This window comes from Polypterus senegalus, chromosome 6 (genome assembly GCF_016835505.1).
Source record: "Polypterus senegalus isolate Bchr_013 chromosome 6, ASM1683550v1, whole genome shotgun sequence".
Taxonomy (NCBI): Eukaryota; Metazoa; Chordata; class Cladistia; order Polypteriformes; family Polypteridae; genus Polypterus; species Polypterus senegalus.
In genome coordinates, this window is record NC_053159.1 from 70,045,485 (window position 1) to 70,058,806 (window position 13,322).

Consider the following 13,322-nt stretch of genomic DNA (forward strand, 5'->3'; position numbering starts at 1 on the left):
TTTGATTTGTCATCAATTTTCCTCCTGCGGCACGTCCAGAGAGGTTGGCTACAGTCCCATGGATCTTAAATTTCTGAATAATATGTGCAACTGTAGTCACAGGAACATCAAGCTGCTTCGAGATGGTCTTATAGCCTTTACTTTTGACATGCTTGTCTATAATTTTCTTTCTAATCTCCTGAGACAACTCTTTCCTTCGCTTCCTCTGGTCCATGTTGAGTGTGGTACACACCATGTCACCAAACAACACAGTGACTACCTGGAGCCCTATATATAGGTCCACAGACTGATTACAAGATTGTAGACACCTATGATGCTAATTAGTGGACACACGTTGGATTAACATGTCCCTTTGGTCACATTATTTTCAGTCTTTTCTAGGGGTACTATCATTTTTGTCCAGGCCTGTTTCATGAGTTTATTTTTTTAAATAATTCTGTTGAAGCATGGTTCAAAATCAATGTCTGACTTTTATTAGTTAAATTTCATAGAATTTTTATTTATTATTACTTTTGTCAGATTAAAGTTATTTCTGTGACCATTTTGAGTTTTTCTTTCATTGACTGAAGGGTACCAACAATTTTGTCCACGTGTGCAAGTCCCCAAATTTGACATATATATGAAATACTGTATTTATGAGCACCTAGACAACTTCCCATAAGCATCTTCTATCATTTAACCTTGACGTAACAAATGGCAGGTGACCTTAGAAAAATGGTTGAGTAAAAATTGCCTTCTCTTAAGAAACTAACAGTTCAAACACAACATGCTCCCACCTGTACATCTTGGTGCCTTGTGACATTTTAGCACATCACAGACATATTTAGGTCCATAATTTAAATATGCAAGTGTTTATCTTGATGAAGATGATCATATTCATAATCAAATCTTGTCTACCTTGAGAGAAGTCTTGACTGTATCATGGAAGGGGTATTGACTGCTAACAAAAAAATGTAAAGCTAGCATGTGTGAGATATACTGTTCCTTGGAAAAAGGGCTAAAAAGAAGTATAATACAAACAGACATGGCACTGTTTTTATTGATAAGATACCTGCACGACTTTGTAATGGAAGCAAGTTAGTTTTGAAACTGCCATATCTGCATCAAGGAACAAACATCAAACAGCTTCCACGCTGTGCAACAAAAGGTGTATTAGTGGAAGCCCCATGTGTGCCACCTCCATCATGCAATATTTTCTAAACCAATAGGAAATTCTACAGAGCACACTATCCTAAGGCATTTTATGCTGCTGTACACATTTCACTACAACAAAGGCTAATCAATGGGAAATACATTTGCATAAACGTGTCTGTAACACAAAAAAAGCCAAAAATCGTACTGTTTAGCTTGCCTAACAACAGTATGTCTGGAGTATGTGACGGATAGAGGTCAAGTCAATGGTTCATCATTTCCATCTGTCTGAATAAAACAGACGCCTTTGGTCATTTCAGTGTAAATGAAATGAATGACATGACAGGTTATGTATGAGGTCTACCTTTATAAATATCTTGGCCACATTAGTAGGATTAACATTTGTATTTACTTTTCACTTGTGGAGTAATAACCTAAAAAAGAAGCTATTAAACATAACATTTTTTTAAAAAATGTGTTTCTTTTACAGGCAGCATGCCAGTGACTGATCTGTATGGTGTAAACCCTGTTTTATTTACAATTGGATCTTTGGAAGAAAAGTTTGTCAGCGGGGGCTGAGAATCCCATCATTTTTTCCCCCACTCTCAAGTCATTAACAGCAAAAACTTGTTTTTTGAATTAAGCATTTCATATTCATACTATAACAATAAAAGCATTACTTACTTATTAAAACATTCGGAAAACATCAGCTGATTATTTTAAATTAAATGTATAGAATTATAAATATGATTATTTACTGACTTGTAGAAGGTCTGCATTTGGCGATATTTTGGCGGAACAGCCATGCACTTCATGTCCGCCTCATTGCGCACAGCCTGAAAGTCTCCGCAACAAAGGAGCAAGTCCACTTTCACATTTTCCTTGGCCTCCAGAAAAGCAATTGTCTCATAGATTTTATCAAGTTCACCATGACAACATCCTTCCACTGCTATCTTCATTATGGTTCTCCCTGGAGATTTTTTCACAGAAATGGAGGTGGAAAAGTAGTGCCAAGGAATATATGTAATGGAAAACAGCTATGTTTTTCCAAGGAGAACTGCTTTATACTGATGTTAAAACAACTGCCATCTCTGGAATAAAAAAAGATGTTTTAATAAAAACTTTACAATTTTGCAAAAGTATAATATATAAACAACAGAAGTTTTTCTACACTTGAGTCTGCATTTCCTGTATTATGAACAGGTTTGAGAATGTAACATTATGGGTAAATACTTATTAAATTGATAAACAGCAAACTAGGGTCATACCATTTTAATTCAACAAATGGCTTTTGCATTACCACATGAATCACACCTACCTTCTAGAGCTCAAATATTTATTTATTTTTATATACTAGCAGAATACCCGCGCTTCGCAGCGGAGAAGTAGTGTTATTAAAGAAGTTATGAAAAAGAAAAGGAAAAATTTTAAAAATAACTTAACATGATTGTTAATTTAATTGGTTTGTCATTGATATGAGTGTTGTTCTTATATCTATATATATCTATATCTATCTATCTATATATATATATCTATCTCAAAATACCCGCGCTTAGCAGCGGAGAAGTAAAAAGAAAAGGAAACATTTTAATAATAACGTAACATGATTGACAATGTAATTGTTTTGTCATGAGTGTTGATGGCATATATATATATATATATATATATATATATATACATATATATACACACATATATATACATACACACATATACTATGGGGTGCTAAACAGGCAAATACATTGATTTTGTGAATATATAAAGTCGGCGTCAGAATATATAAAGTCAAAATTTGAATATATAAAGTCATTCCCGAATATATAAAGTCAAAACTTGAATATATAAAGACATCGCTGGAATATATAAAGTGAAAACTTGAATATATAGAGTCAGCGTCAGAATATATAAATCGCTGACTTTATATATTTAAGTTTTGACTTTATATATTCCAGCGCTTACTTTATATATTCAGAAATATTCCAACGCCGTCTTTATATACTCAGGTTTTGACTTTATATATTTGGGAATCTATACTAATAAAAGGCAAAGCCCTCACTCACTCACTCACTCACTCACTCACTCATCACTAATTCTCCAACTTCCCGTGTGGGTGGAAGGCTGAAATTTGGCAGGTTGATTCCTTACAGCTTCCTTACAAAAGTTGGGCAGGTTTTATATCGAAATTCTACGCGTAATGGTCATAACTGAAGCAGTTTTCTCCATTTACTGTAATGGAGATGAGCTTCAACGCCGTGGGGGCGGAGTTTCGTGTGACATCATCACGCCTCCCACGTAATCACGCAGTACATAGAAAACCAGGAAGACCTCAAAAATGCGCTCAAGAAAACATGCATTATATAATTGAGAAGGCAGCGAAACAATAAGAAGCGAGTTCTGCTACTTCGGAAACAAAGCACGATGTAAACCTACACTTTAAATTAAGTTCATAGACAGGCTGCCGCTGGCGTTTGTAATTTAGTGCCTGCCCATAGAAGGCCGTCCGTCAGCGCAATCCAATAGCAAACTGCCACGGGTAAATATTCACGGGTGAAGGACTGTGCTTATGGAGAGGAAGATGAGATGGTCAGGGTGGTGTTTGGCACAAACTCAGCGAAACTGCGAGAGAAAGTTTTAAGTGCCAGGACTAAGGTAACATTAAATACAGCCATGGACATAGCACGAGATGGCACCAGCACAGCTGGGAACCTTCGATGCATGTACACCGAGTGGCTCACGTGAACTGGCGCGAGTGCACAGATAAAAGCAACAGTTCCAAAGAGCTGAACAAAACCGAATTACACAGTTGAAAAGGCAGCAAAAATATGAAGCGTCTGATAAGCATATTCATAAATGCAGCTACTGTGGAAACAAAGCACACGGTGGAAAAAGTCAATGTCCCGCTAAAGGAAGACAGTGTAAAAAAAATCCGTGCATGCAGTGTGTCAGGTCTCAGATAAAGAAGAAGACGAGCTGTTTATTGATGCAGTAAGAAACAATCGATGAATGAAACCTGTCATCTTTACAACGATTGACAAACACGGAATGTAACTTGAACACAACACATCGCATACAAATACGACCCTGATTGAAAGAAATAATGATAATCAAATCCTTGATGACAGCAACATTCAATAACACTCACAAAACAATTACTGTATATTGACAATCATGTTACGTTATTTTTAAAATGTTCCCTTTTCTTTTTCATAACTTCTACTTCTCCACTGCGATACGTGGGTATATATTTAAATGTATATATATACCCCGATCTACAGTACATACTCAGATAGACAAGCCACATGCTGTGGCTCAATTGTAGAGTCTTAAGCCTCTAATGCCGACATTCGAGGTTCGATTCCCGAGAGGGATGCACTGAGTATGTACGCTACTGATTCATTTTACCTTAGCATCTCCTTGGTTTGGGACGTATGAAAAATATTCGGGTTACGCAGAATCATGTTACGTTATTTTTAAAATGTTTCCCTTTATTAGCACAAGCACAGCTGAGAAGCTTCGATGCATGTACTCCATAACGCGTTAAAAATAACGCATTTAATCACACTTTCAATTCCAAGCAAACGGGAACTTTTGTCAATGCATCATTTCCTGGTACATCCATTACACTGATGCACACATCACAGCTACAAAAATGTTAGAGTCGGAATAAAGCGCGTTCCTACGACTGATCATTTCGACTTCCCAGAAGCCTTGATAAAAGCATGGTTTTGTGCACACTGAAAAGCAAGCAAAATTAGATGCATTACAGAAAGCGGACTTTGTGGCTCTTACTGGGGATCATTGGACTTCCGTGACCGTTAGTAATTCTAATTACATCTAATTACAAAATGTTCAATGATCACACTGTTTTAGCCTAATGTACAAAATAATTTTGGCTAAGGTTACTCAGAGTTTAAAGATTAAGTTGGTCAAATTACCTTTTATGTTTCTGACTTATTTTTTTCAGAAGAAAAACTGCACTTTATGTTGAAATTTTGGTTATTATTATTTAAAGACAATACTATTCTGAAAATCTACTTAAAGTACTTAAACTACCACTTTATTTTTAAGTCTGCCCAATTTTAACCAGGGATGATATTTTTGTTTCTGTTTTGAATTCAAATGCAGTTTAAAGGCTTTTTTTTTTTCAGAAATTAAAACAGCTTCAGTTTACAATATTCATGTACATGTCTATTATTTGATTCTGTAAGCCCACTAAAACACTTTTAAATTAAAAAAAACCATTTGCGATTTGGGGCAAATTTACGTGTGCGATTACATACGATTAATCAAGATTAATTCTTACACAGCCTCTAATTAATTGGATTAATTTTTTAATCGAGTCCCACCTAATATATATATATATGTGGATATATATATGTAGATTTGTATATATAAATGTGTATATACAGTATATATGTAGATATGTATATGTGTATATACAGTATGTATATATATGTATGTGTGTATATGTATATATATATAACTGTGTATATATAACTGTGTATATATGTATGTGTGTATATATATATGCCAGCAACACTCATGACAATGACAAAACAATTACATTGTCAATCATGTTACGTTATTATTAAAATGTTTTTCTTTTACTTCTCGCTGCCAATGCAGGTATTTTGATATATATATATATATATATATATATATATATATACAGATATATATATACAGATATATATATATACAGATATATATAAATATATATATACAGATATATATAAATAGATAGATATGACAACAACACTCAATATCAATGACAAAACAATTACATTAACAATCATCTTACGTTATTTTTAAAATGTTTGCTTTTCATTTTCATAACTTCTTTAACACACTACTTCTCCGCTGCGAAGCGCGGGTATTTTGCTAGTGACTTTATATATTCAAGTTTTGACTTTATATATTCCAGCATTGACTTTATATATTCAAGTTTTGACTTTATATATTCAGAAACAAGTTTTGACTTTATATACCGACGCTAACTTTATATATTCAAGTTTTGACTTTATTTATTCCGTCAGTCGGAGCCCAGATACATGTGTTTGTGGACGTAATTTCGGTCAGTGCAGTGATTTATTTATATACATAATTCACTAAGACCATGGCAAGCAAGACGCATAATTGCTAAGGAAGGAAGAGAAGGTAACGAAGGTAAAGAAAGCGACTGTTAAGGAATGTTAGCTAGTGGGCTGGTGTGGCACATGATGATGTCATCAGGCTGAGTCAGCACCGGTTTGCTTTGGAGTGTATTATTACAGCAGTTCACAACACGGCCAGCTTTGAACTGAGTGCTCAACTATTGTCATTATTAACTTGAGAAACAGCGATCACAATCGAAACGAAGGAGGAAATTGTGCGGAAATATGAGAGTGGCGTTCGTGACCGATCTCGCTAATATGTACAGCAAGTCGAAATCCACCATCTCGACAATTTTACAAAGAAATTAAATGGTGAGTACAGTATGAAATTGTTGTTTCTGGTAGGCTGGGCACTTATTATAACTTTTTGGTTAGTACATTAGAAAAATTATTGGTGTTTTGGTAAATTATGCACATTATACAACCCTTTTTTATTATGAAAAGGTTAAGTAAGTGTTGCTGTGGGAGGTTCGGAGCACATTATGGGTATTTCTATCATTTCTTATGGGAAAAATAGTCTTGACTTACAACCAACTTGAGTTACAACCAGCCCTCGCGAACGAATTAAGTTCGTAAGTCAAGGGTTCACTGTATATATATATATATATTATATATATATACACACACACACACACACAGCACACCCCCAAAATTTGCAGGGGGTTACAAAAATGCCCTCAAAACACTTTAATTTAAAACTCAGCTTAATACATTACCTGAAAAAAAGAATGTAAAGGTAAACCCGTATACTGCACAGTACTGTACTGCTATGTCTCCCGCAATGCTAGAATGTAAAATACTGATGTTACCGGTACATATACTGTAATTCATGGAAGCGGGTTTTCATTGCCAGAAGCCTTCGAAGGTGCAGGGCCTCTTAAACTGCCACATACTTGGGGGCAATGCATGCCTGGACGCTCAATACTTTTTAGTTGCACTTTAAATAAACATCACAATTCAAAAAGAAAAAGTAAAATTTTTTTTTTCATGCAAAGAGCATCACAATTACTGCAACACTGATTATTTTACACACTGCTAATGAAATGTAAAAACTATTTTAAAAACTACTGGAAGAATATGTAGAAGGTGTAACTGATGACATGGATGAAATCACCGAGCCAGCTGCACTTGAACTGGCTGCACGCAAGCACACATAGGTAAGCAGTGATGCTGGCAGGCTATAGTGCAGCAGCTCAATCCCAGAGACAGTCAGGCTGCAGTGCTGCGGGGTGTCACGCTTGGGTCACAGAATTGCACAGAATCAGGAGATTGTAGAGACAGGAACTTTATTCAAACACTCCAAACAAACATGTCTCTTTCAGAAGTAAAAAGAGCTCATTATGCAGTTAGTTATCGATTAAAAGAATAGGCAAGCATCACAGTTGAGCACAACGGGAGCGGGACCGCAACAGGAGCAGAGGATGTCTGGGGGAGGAGAGAGAAACAAAGCAATTAGCCAAAAAGGACAGGTGCTGTTCAGGCTTTTAAGTATGCGTTGCGTCACGTGAGAAGCATATCACGCGACACAGTAGGCGCAAGTAAGCCCAGCAACTAAGGGAGCAATGTGAAGATAGTCTATTAGTATTTTTTAAAAGGGTTTTTTTTGAAAAACGCTCAGCTGGGGATGCATCGCAATCAATCAGCAGCAAGGGGAAATGAATAATGCTGTAGCAGTCCGGTGGCGCTAAGATTCACACCACCGAGAAGACGTCAATTTTTTTATTTTTATGGTGGAGATTCCAGGGACGCACCCAGCCTTGGCTGGACCCGCAAACACTCAAAAACAGAGACAAGAACAAAGCAAACCAGTAATCAAACAGTAAATAAAGAATGTAATGAAAACAAATGAAATAAATGAAAACAACGATACTACCCCTGTTCCCCTTACGGCGATTACACATTAAATACAACAAAGCACAAACAAAACACACAGAGTAAACCATGAAAAACGTTCATTAAAAACAGCAATGGATGAAATGTAATGATGAAAATAGATAGTCCAGAGATCTGCATGTTGAATGGGAATGTAAAGATAGTCCTACTGCTAGTTCCTGAAATGGTGAAGATGGGTGGATGGGTTCAGGAGCGCTCTTTTCTTTGCAGGATGGCCATAAATCCACTTACAGTCCTCATGTACACAGGCAGATGGCAGACAATCCAGATGCATAAAACGATCCAGGACAAAACAAATAAGTATAGATAACGCAATAGAAGGCAGGCAGACAGGAACAAAAATGACAACATTTTTTTTTTTGCTTTTGGTCCCCGGCCCCCTTTTTAAAAGCTGAGATGACATCCTTTGACGCCAACAGCCCCAGCACCCTCAGCAGAAGACCAATCAGAGTCACTGCAGGGACTGCTGGGAGTTGCGATTTCAAATTCCATTCGCTACTTTCACCATCCCAAGCCGCGTTTTTCAGTACAGTTGCTTCATGGTCTCTCTTACAGTGCAGTATTGCCACGATAAAAGCCATAAATATTGCAGAGGATATTTGCAGTTTCCGCTAACAATTATTAGATAGGTTCTAAGGAAAAAATCTGCGAATGGCCGAGGCCGTGAACTCTGAACCGCGACTTTGCAGGGGTCTATTGTATAAATATAAAAACACACACACACACATATATATATATATATATATATATATAGTATATAATCTCCCTGAGGTACAGGCATTTTTTTAAAGCCAAAGACATCATAAAATTGATCACTTAGGGTACTTGCTTATAAGCTGTAACTTTTGTCCTATCAAAGCTACCTGGCTCGACTACAGCTCTAAGGAAACCTCAAAAAGAGTACTTTTTTATGATCAAATATAACTTTGGCATAAGTCTTGGTTTCATTTTAAGTTCTTTTTTAAGTTTGAAAGTTATCTAGCAAACTACATTTGTTTACTACTTTTGGTTATTAAAAAACAGTGAAAGCCTTGGAGTAACAAATACAGGGGGTCCTCGGGTTACAACGTCATAACATACGACGTTTCGAGTTTACGACGCTCACTCCCATAAAAAGTTAAAAATAAAAACTGAGACCTGAATGTTTCGGATTATACTGTTAGCATCGTACTTACAGACTTATGGGGGAGAACTAGTTTGGTTGCCGGTGGTGAAAGTACAGGGCATATGAGTGAGGGAATTGGCGAACTACCGTAGTTTGGTTGCGTGTGGCATATGAGTGAGGAAATCGGTGAACTACAGTACAGTAGTTTGGTTGCATGCAGCAAAAGTACGTGGCATATGAGTGAGGGAGTCGGTGAACTACAGTACAGTAGTTTGGTTGAGCGCAGCGGAAGTACGCGGTGTATGAGTTAGAGAGTCGGTGAACTACAGGTAGTTTGGTTGAGTGTGGCACAAGTGTATACTGGAGACTTTTTGGCTCTTATCATGGCTTCTAAATGAAAGTCAGAGTCTTAAGATGGTAGTGCTTTGATGAAGAGGAAAGCCATCATGAAGGAAGTTAAATTATATATTTTAAAGAGATCAGAAAAAGGAGAATCAGCTACGAACATCGGCCATGCGCTAAGCCTTAGCCGCTCTACTGTAGCAACAGTTAAGGCTAAAGACTGTATCCTAGAGCAGGTAAAGAGATCAGCCCCTATGAAATCGACTGTTATTACTAAACAGCGAAGTGGCATAATGAATGAGATGGAAAGATCGCTAATTTTGTGGCTGGAAGACCAGCATCAGTGGCGTATACCAGCAAGTCTAATGTTGATTCAGGAGAAGGCTAAACGATTGTTTCAGGCAGTAAAAAGTGAAAAGGGGGAAGGGAGTGAAAGTAAAGAGTTTGTGGCTAGTAGGGGTTGGTTCATCTGTTTCAAAGCTCGTGCCAACTTGCATAACATTAAGGTACAAGGTGAAGCTGCTGGTGGGGATGAGAAAGCAGCAAGTGCATTTCCTAATAGGTTGGCTGAATTAAAGAGGGGGGCTACTGTGCTGAACAAGTGTTTAATGCTGATGAGACCGGCCTTTTTTGGAAGCATATGCCTAACAAGATCTATATCACCAAGGAAGAGAAGCACCAAGCCAAAAAGCTGGCAAGGAGAGACTGACTTTGCTTCTTGGAGGGAATGCTGCAGGTGACTTCAAACTCATGCCTCTGTTGGTCTACCAGGCAGATAATCCAAGGGCACTAAAGGGCATTTGGAAGGGTCAACTGCCTGTTGTCTGGAGGTCTAACAAGAAGTCATGGGTGACACTTCAGATTTTTGAGTGGTTTTCCACCCATTTTGTGCCAGCAGTGAAGGACTACTGTGTTAGCAAGGGACTACCTTTTAAGGTGTAGCTAGTGCTGGACAATGTCCCAGTTCACCCTGCCCACTTGAGTGATTTTAACCCTAATGTCAAGGTGGTTTACCTTCCACCTAATACCACTGCCCTATTGCAGCCCATGGACCAAGATGTCATGGCCTCTTTCAAGGCCTACTACCTCCGGAGGACATTTGCTATGGCCCTTAATGCAACTGAGAAGGACAAGAACCTGACACTCAAAGATTTCTGGAAGTCTTATGACATAAATAATGCTGTACAAAACATTGCTTTTGCCATGGATGAAGTTAGGCAAAAAAATTTAAATGGTGTGTGGAAAAAAATGTGCCCCCAGTTTGTGTATGACTTCCATGGCTTTGAGGAGTCTGTAGCAGAGAAGGTTGTTGCCATGGGTAAACAGCTTAATTTGGATGTGGAGCCTAAGGATGTCACAGAGCTACTGGTATCATATGGAGAGAAGCACAATAAGATGCTGCAGATATTCTATCAGACGGTTGTGGCGAGTGCCCTCTTCTACGCGGTGTTGTGCTGGGGAAGCAGCATAAAGAAGAGGGACGCCTCATGCCTGGACAAACTGGTGAGGAAGGCGGGCTCTATTGTAGGCACGGAGCTGGACAGTCTGCGACGAGCACTGAGCAGGCTCCTGTCAATCGTGGAGAATCCACTGCATCCATTGAACAGTATCATCTCCAGACAGAGGAGCAGCTTCAGCAACAGACTGCTGTCACAGAGATCGTTCCTCCCCCACACTATACGACTCTTCAATTCCACCTGGTTGGGATATAAATGTTAACATTATACAAAGTTATTGTCTGTTTTACCTGCATTTTTATCACTCTTTAATATTGTTTTTTATCAGTATGCTGCTGCTGGAGTATGTGAATTTCCCCTTGGGATTAATAAACTATCTATCTATCTATCTGTCTGTCTGTCTGCTGAGGACCTCATTCAGCTGGAGAAGCAACTGATTGAAGAGGAAGAGATAGAAACCCCAGAACTCAAGAGATTTACCACCAAGGGTTTGACAGAAGGTTTTTCTATGATAGAGGATAGGTTGGCAAAATTTTAGGCTGTGGACTCCAGCAATGACAGATTCAGTACTACAGAGCTGTTATGGATGCCTTGCAATGCTATAGGCAGATTTTGGAAGATAAGAAGTCATCAACCTTCCAGACTGGCCTGGAACAATTCTTCAGGAAGGTAGAGAGGCCTGCAACAGATCCTATATCCTCTACATAAGCTGCTTCTTGAGATGAAACACTTGTAGTACAGGTACAATCATCTCCAGCTTCCTCCTCCCAATAGGTCACTCTTTTACACCTTGCAATGCCTCTTCCAGTGTGTAAGACAACCACAGGAATAAAGGAATTTTTTACATTACTACAGTACAGTATACAGTACAGTATATTATTATTTCCTTTTCTGTGGCTTAGTTGTGTTTTTATGTTGTAGATTATTATTTTACAACTGTGTTAGGATAGGTAAGTGACTTAGGCTAGGGCATGTTTCGACTTACACCAAAATTCATGTTACATCACGGTCATAGGAACAGAACTGTGTTGTAACCCGAGGACCCCCTGTACATTTTTTATACTGAAATATTTATGTATGGATGCTACTTGTATTTAAGAAACTGACCCATTATTTAAAGTTCCCTTCATGAGACAACCAACCCAATACATTTAAGCCTCAAAAATGGCATTTGGGGGTTAGGGGCACAATGTTTCTCATTTACTTAAGAAAAAACTACTCTGTATCTGTGCTTTCAAAGAAAAACTTGTGTTGTTACTCAAAGGGGTTTATTATCTATGAGGCTCCAAACTTACAAAATCTATTAATTCATACATTTTTGTCAGTAAATCCATACCTAGAAAAATAGAGTTTCCAAAAGAATAATCATAAGTGCAGAGTTACTCACCCCTCATAAAGATTTGCTGGAGTGTTATATCCACTAACAGGAATAATCACCTCCACCTACTGTTAACGATGCACAGATCAGTTGGGCCTTAGATTGAAATTGTCTGTTTTTTGATTACTGTCATGAACTCAGCAATTTCGTTATAACTGCCTGACTTGTCTGCCAATTTTGGGATACAGAATATGTTAAGCTGAGGACATGCACAGTACAGGCAAGGTACACTAAGTGGAAACTGTTATAGAAAATGTCTGCTATCATGGAGTATTTTAAAGTATCAGAAATGGACAAGATAGACATCTGTAGAGTTTGTAATGAAAAAGTTAGCATAGCGGATTTAAAGCAAAGGTAGAAAGCCGAATTTCGCGGCTTCACTTTATCGCGATTTTCTTCTAATACAAGCTTACTTTTATCTAAGCCCTATGATGGCTCCTAAACGTGCTGCTTTTTCTAAGCCTTCTGACAATAAAACTAAGCGTCGAAGGAAGATGCTTACTATCCAGGAGAAGGTGAAACTCTTGGTTATGATTAAAGATGGCCCTATACCCTACAGAATACCCTACAAAAGCCTCCTCACGCATATGAAAAGACAGCGCCACCAACTGCCTATCAAGATGTTCTTCAGCCGCGCACCCAGACACCCACTGCCTACTCCTAGTACTCCTTCAGCGGAAGAAGACAACAACGCACCTGCTGAAGATACTGCACCACCTGAAGACTCTCCTACTGAGGTCGTGCCTTCATAGGTTAGTGGTTGTGTGTAAGAACTGTGTGTGTTTGTGTACAATTAAATGTACAGTACAATAATCTACTATATAAAAGCGTTCAGGATTGTCCTTCTGTCCCGTGAGTGCAAA

At 38.0% G+C, this 13,322-nt stretch overlaps 1 protein-coding gene across 2 annotated transcripts in view; it reads right to left on the reverse strand.

Annotated features, from left to right (window-relative positions):
- The window catches only part of dbr1 (debranching RNA lariats 1), a 66,747-nt gene that overhangs the window by 39,738 nt on the left and 13,687 nt on the right, over window positions 1–13,322 (reverse strand). For both annotated transcript variants that reach the window (XM_039756311.1, XM_039756312.1), the window contains exon 2: window positions 1,894–2,222. In XM_039756311.1, the coding sequence (XP_039612245.1) occupies window positions 1,894–2,090 (197 nt within the window). In that variant the 5' untranslated portion in view covers window positions 2,091–2,222. The remainder of the gene's footprint in view (window positions 1–1,893; window positions 2,223–13,322) is intronic.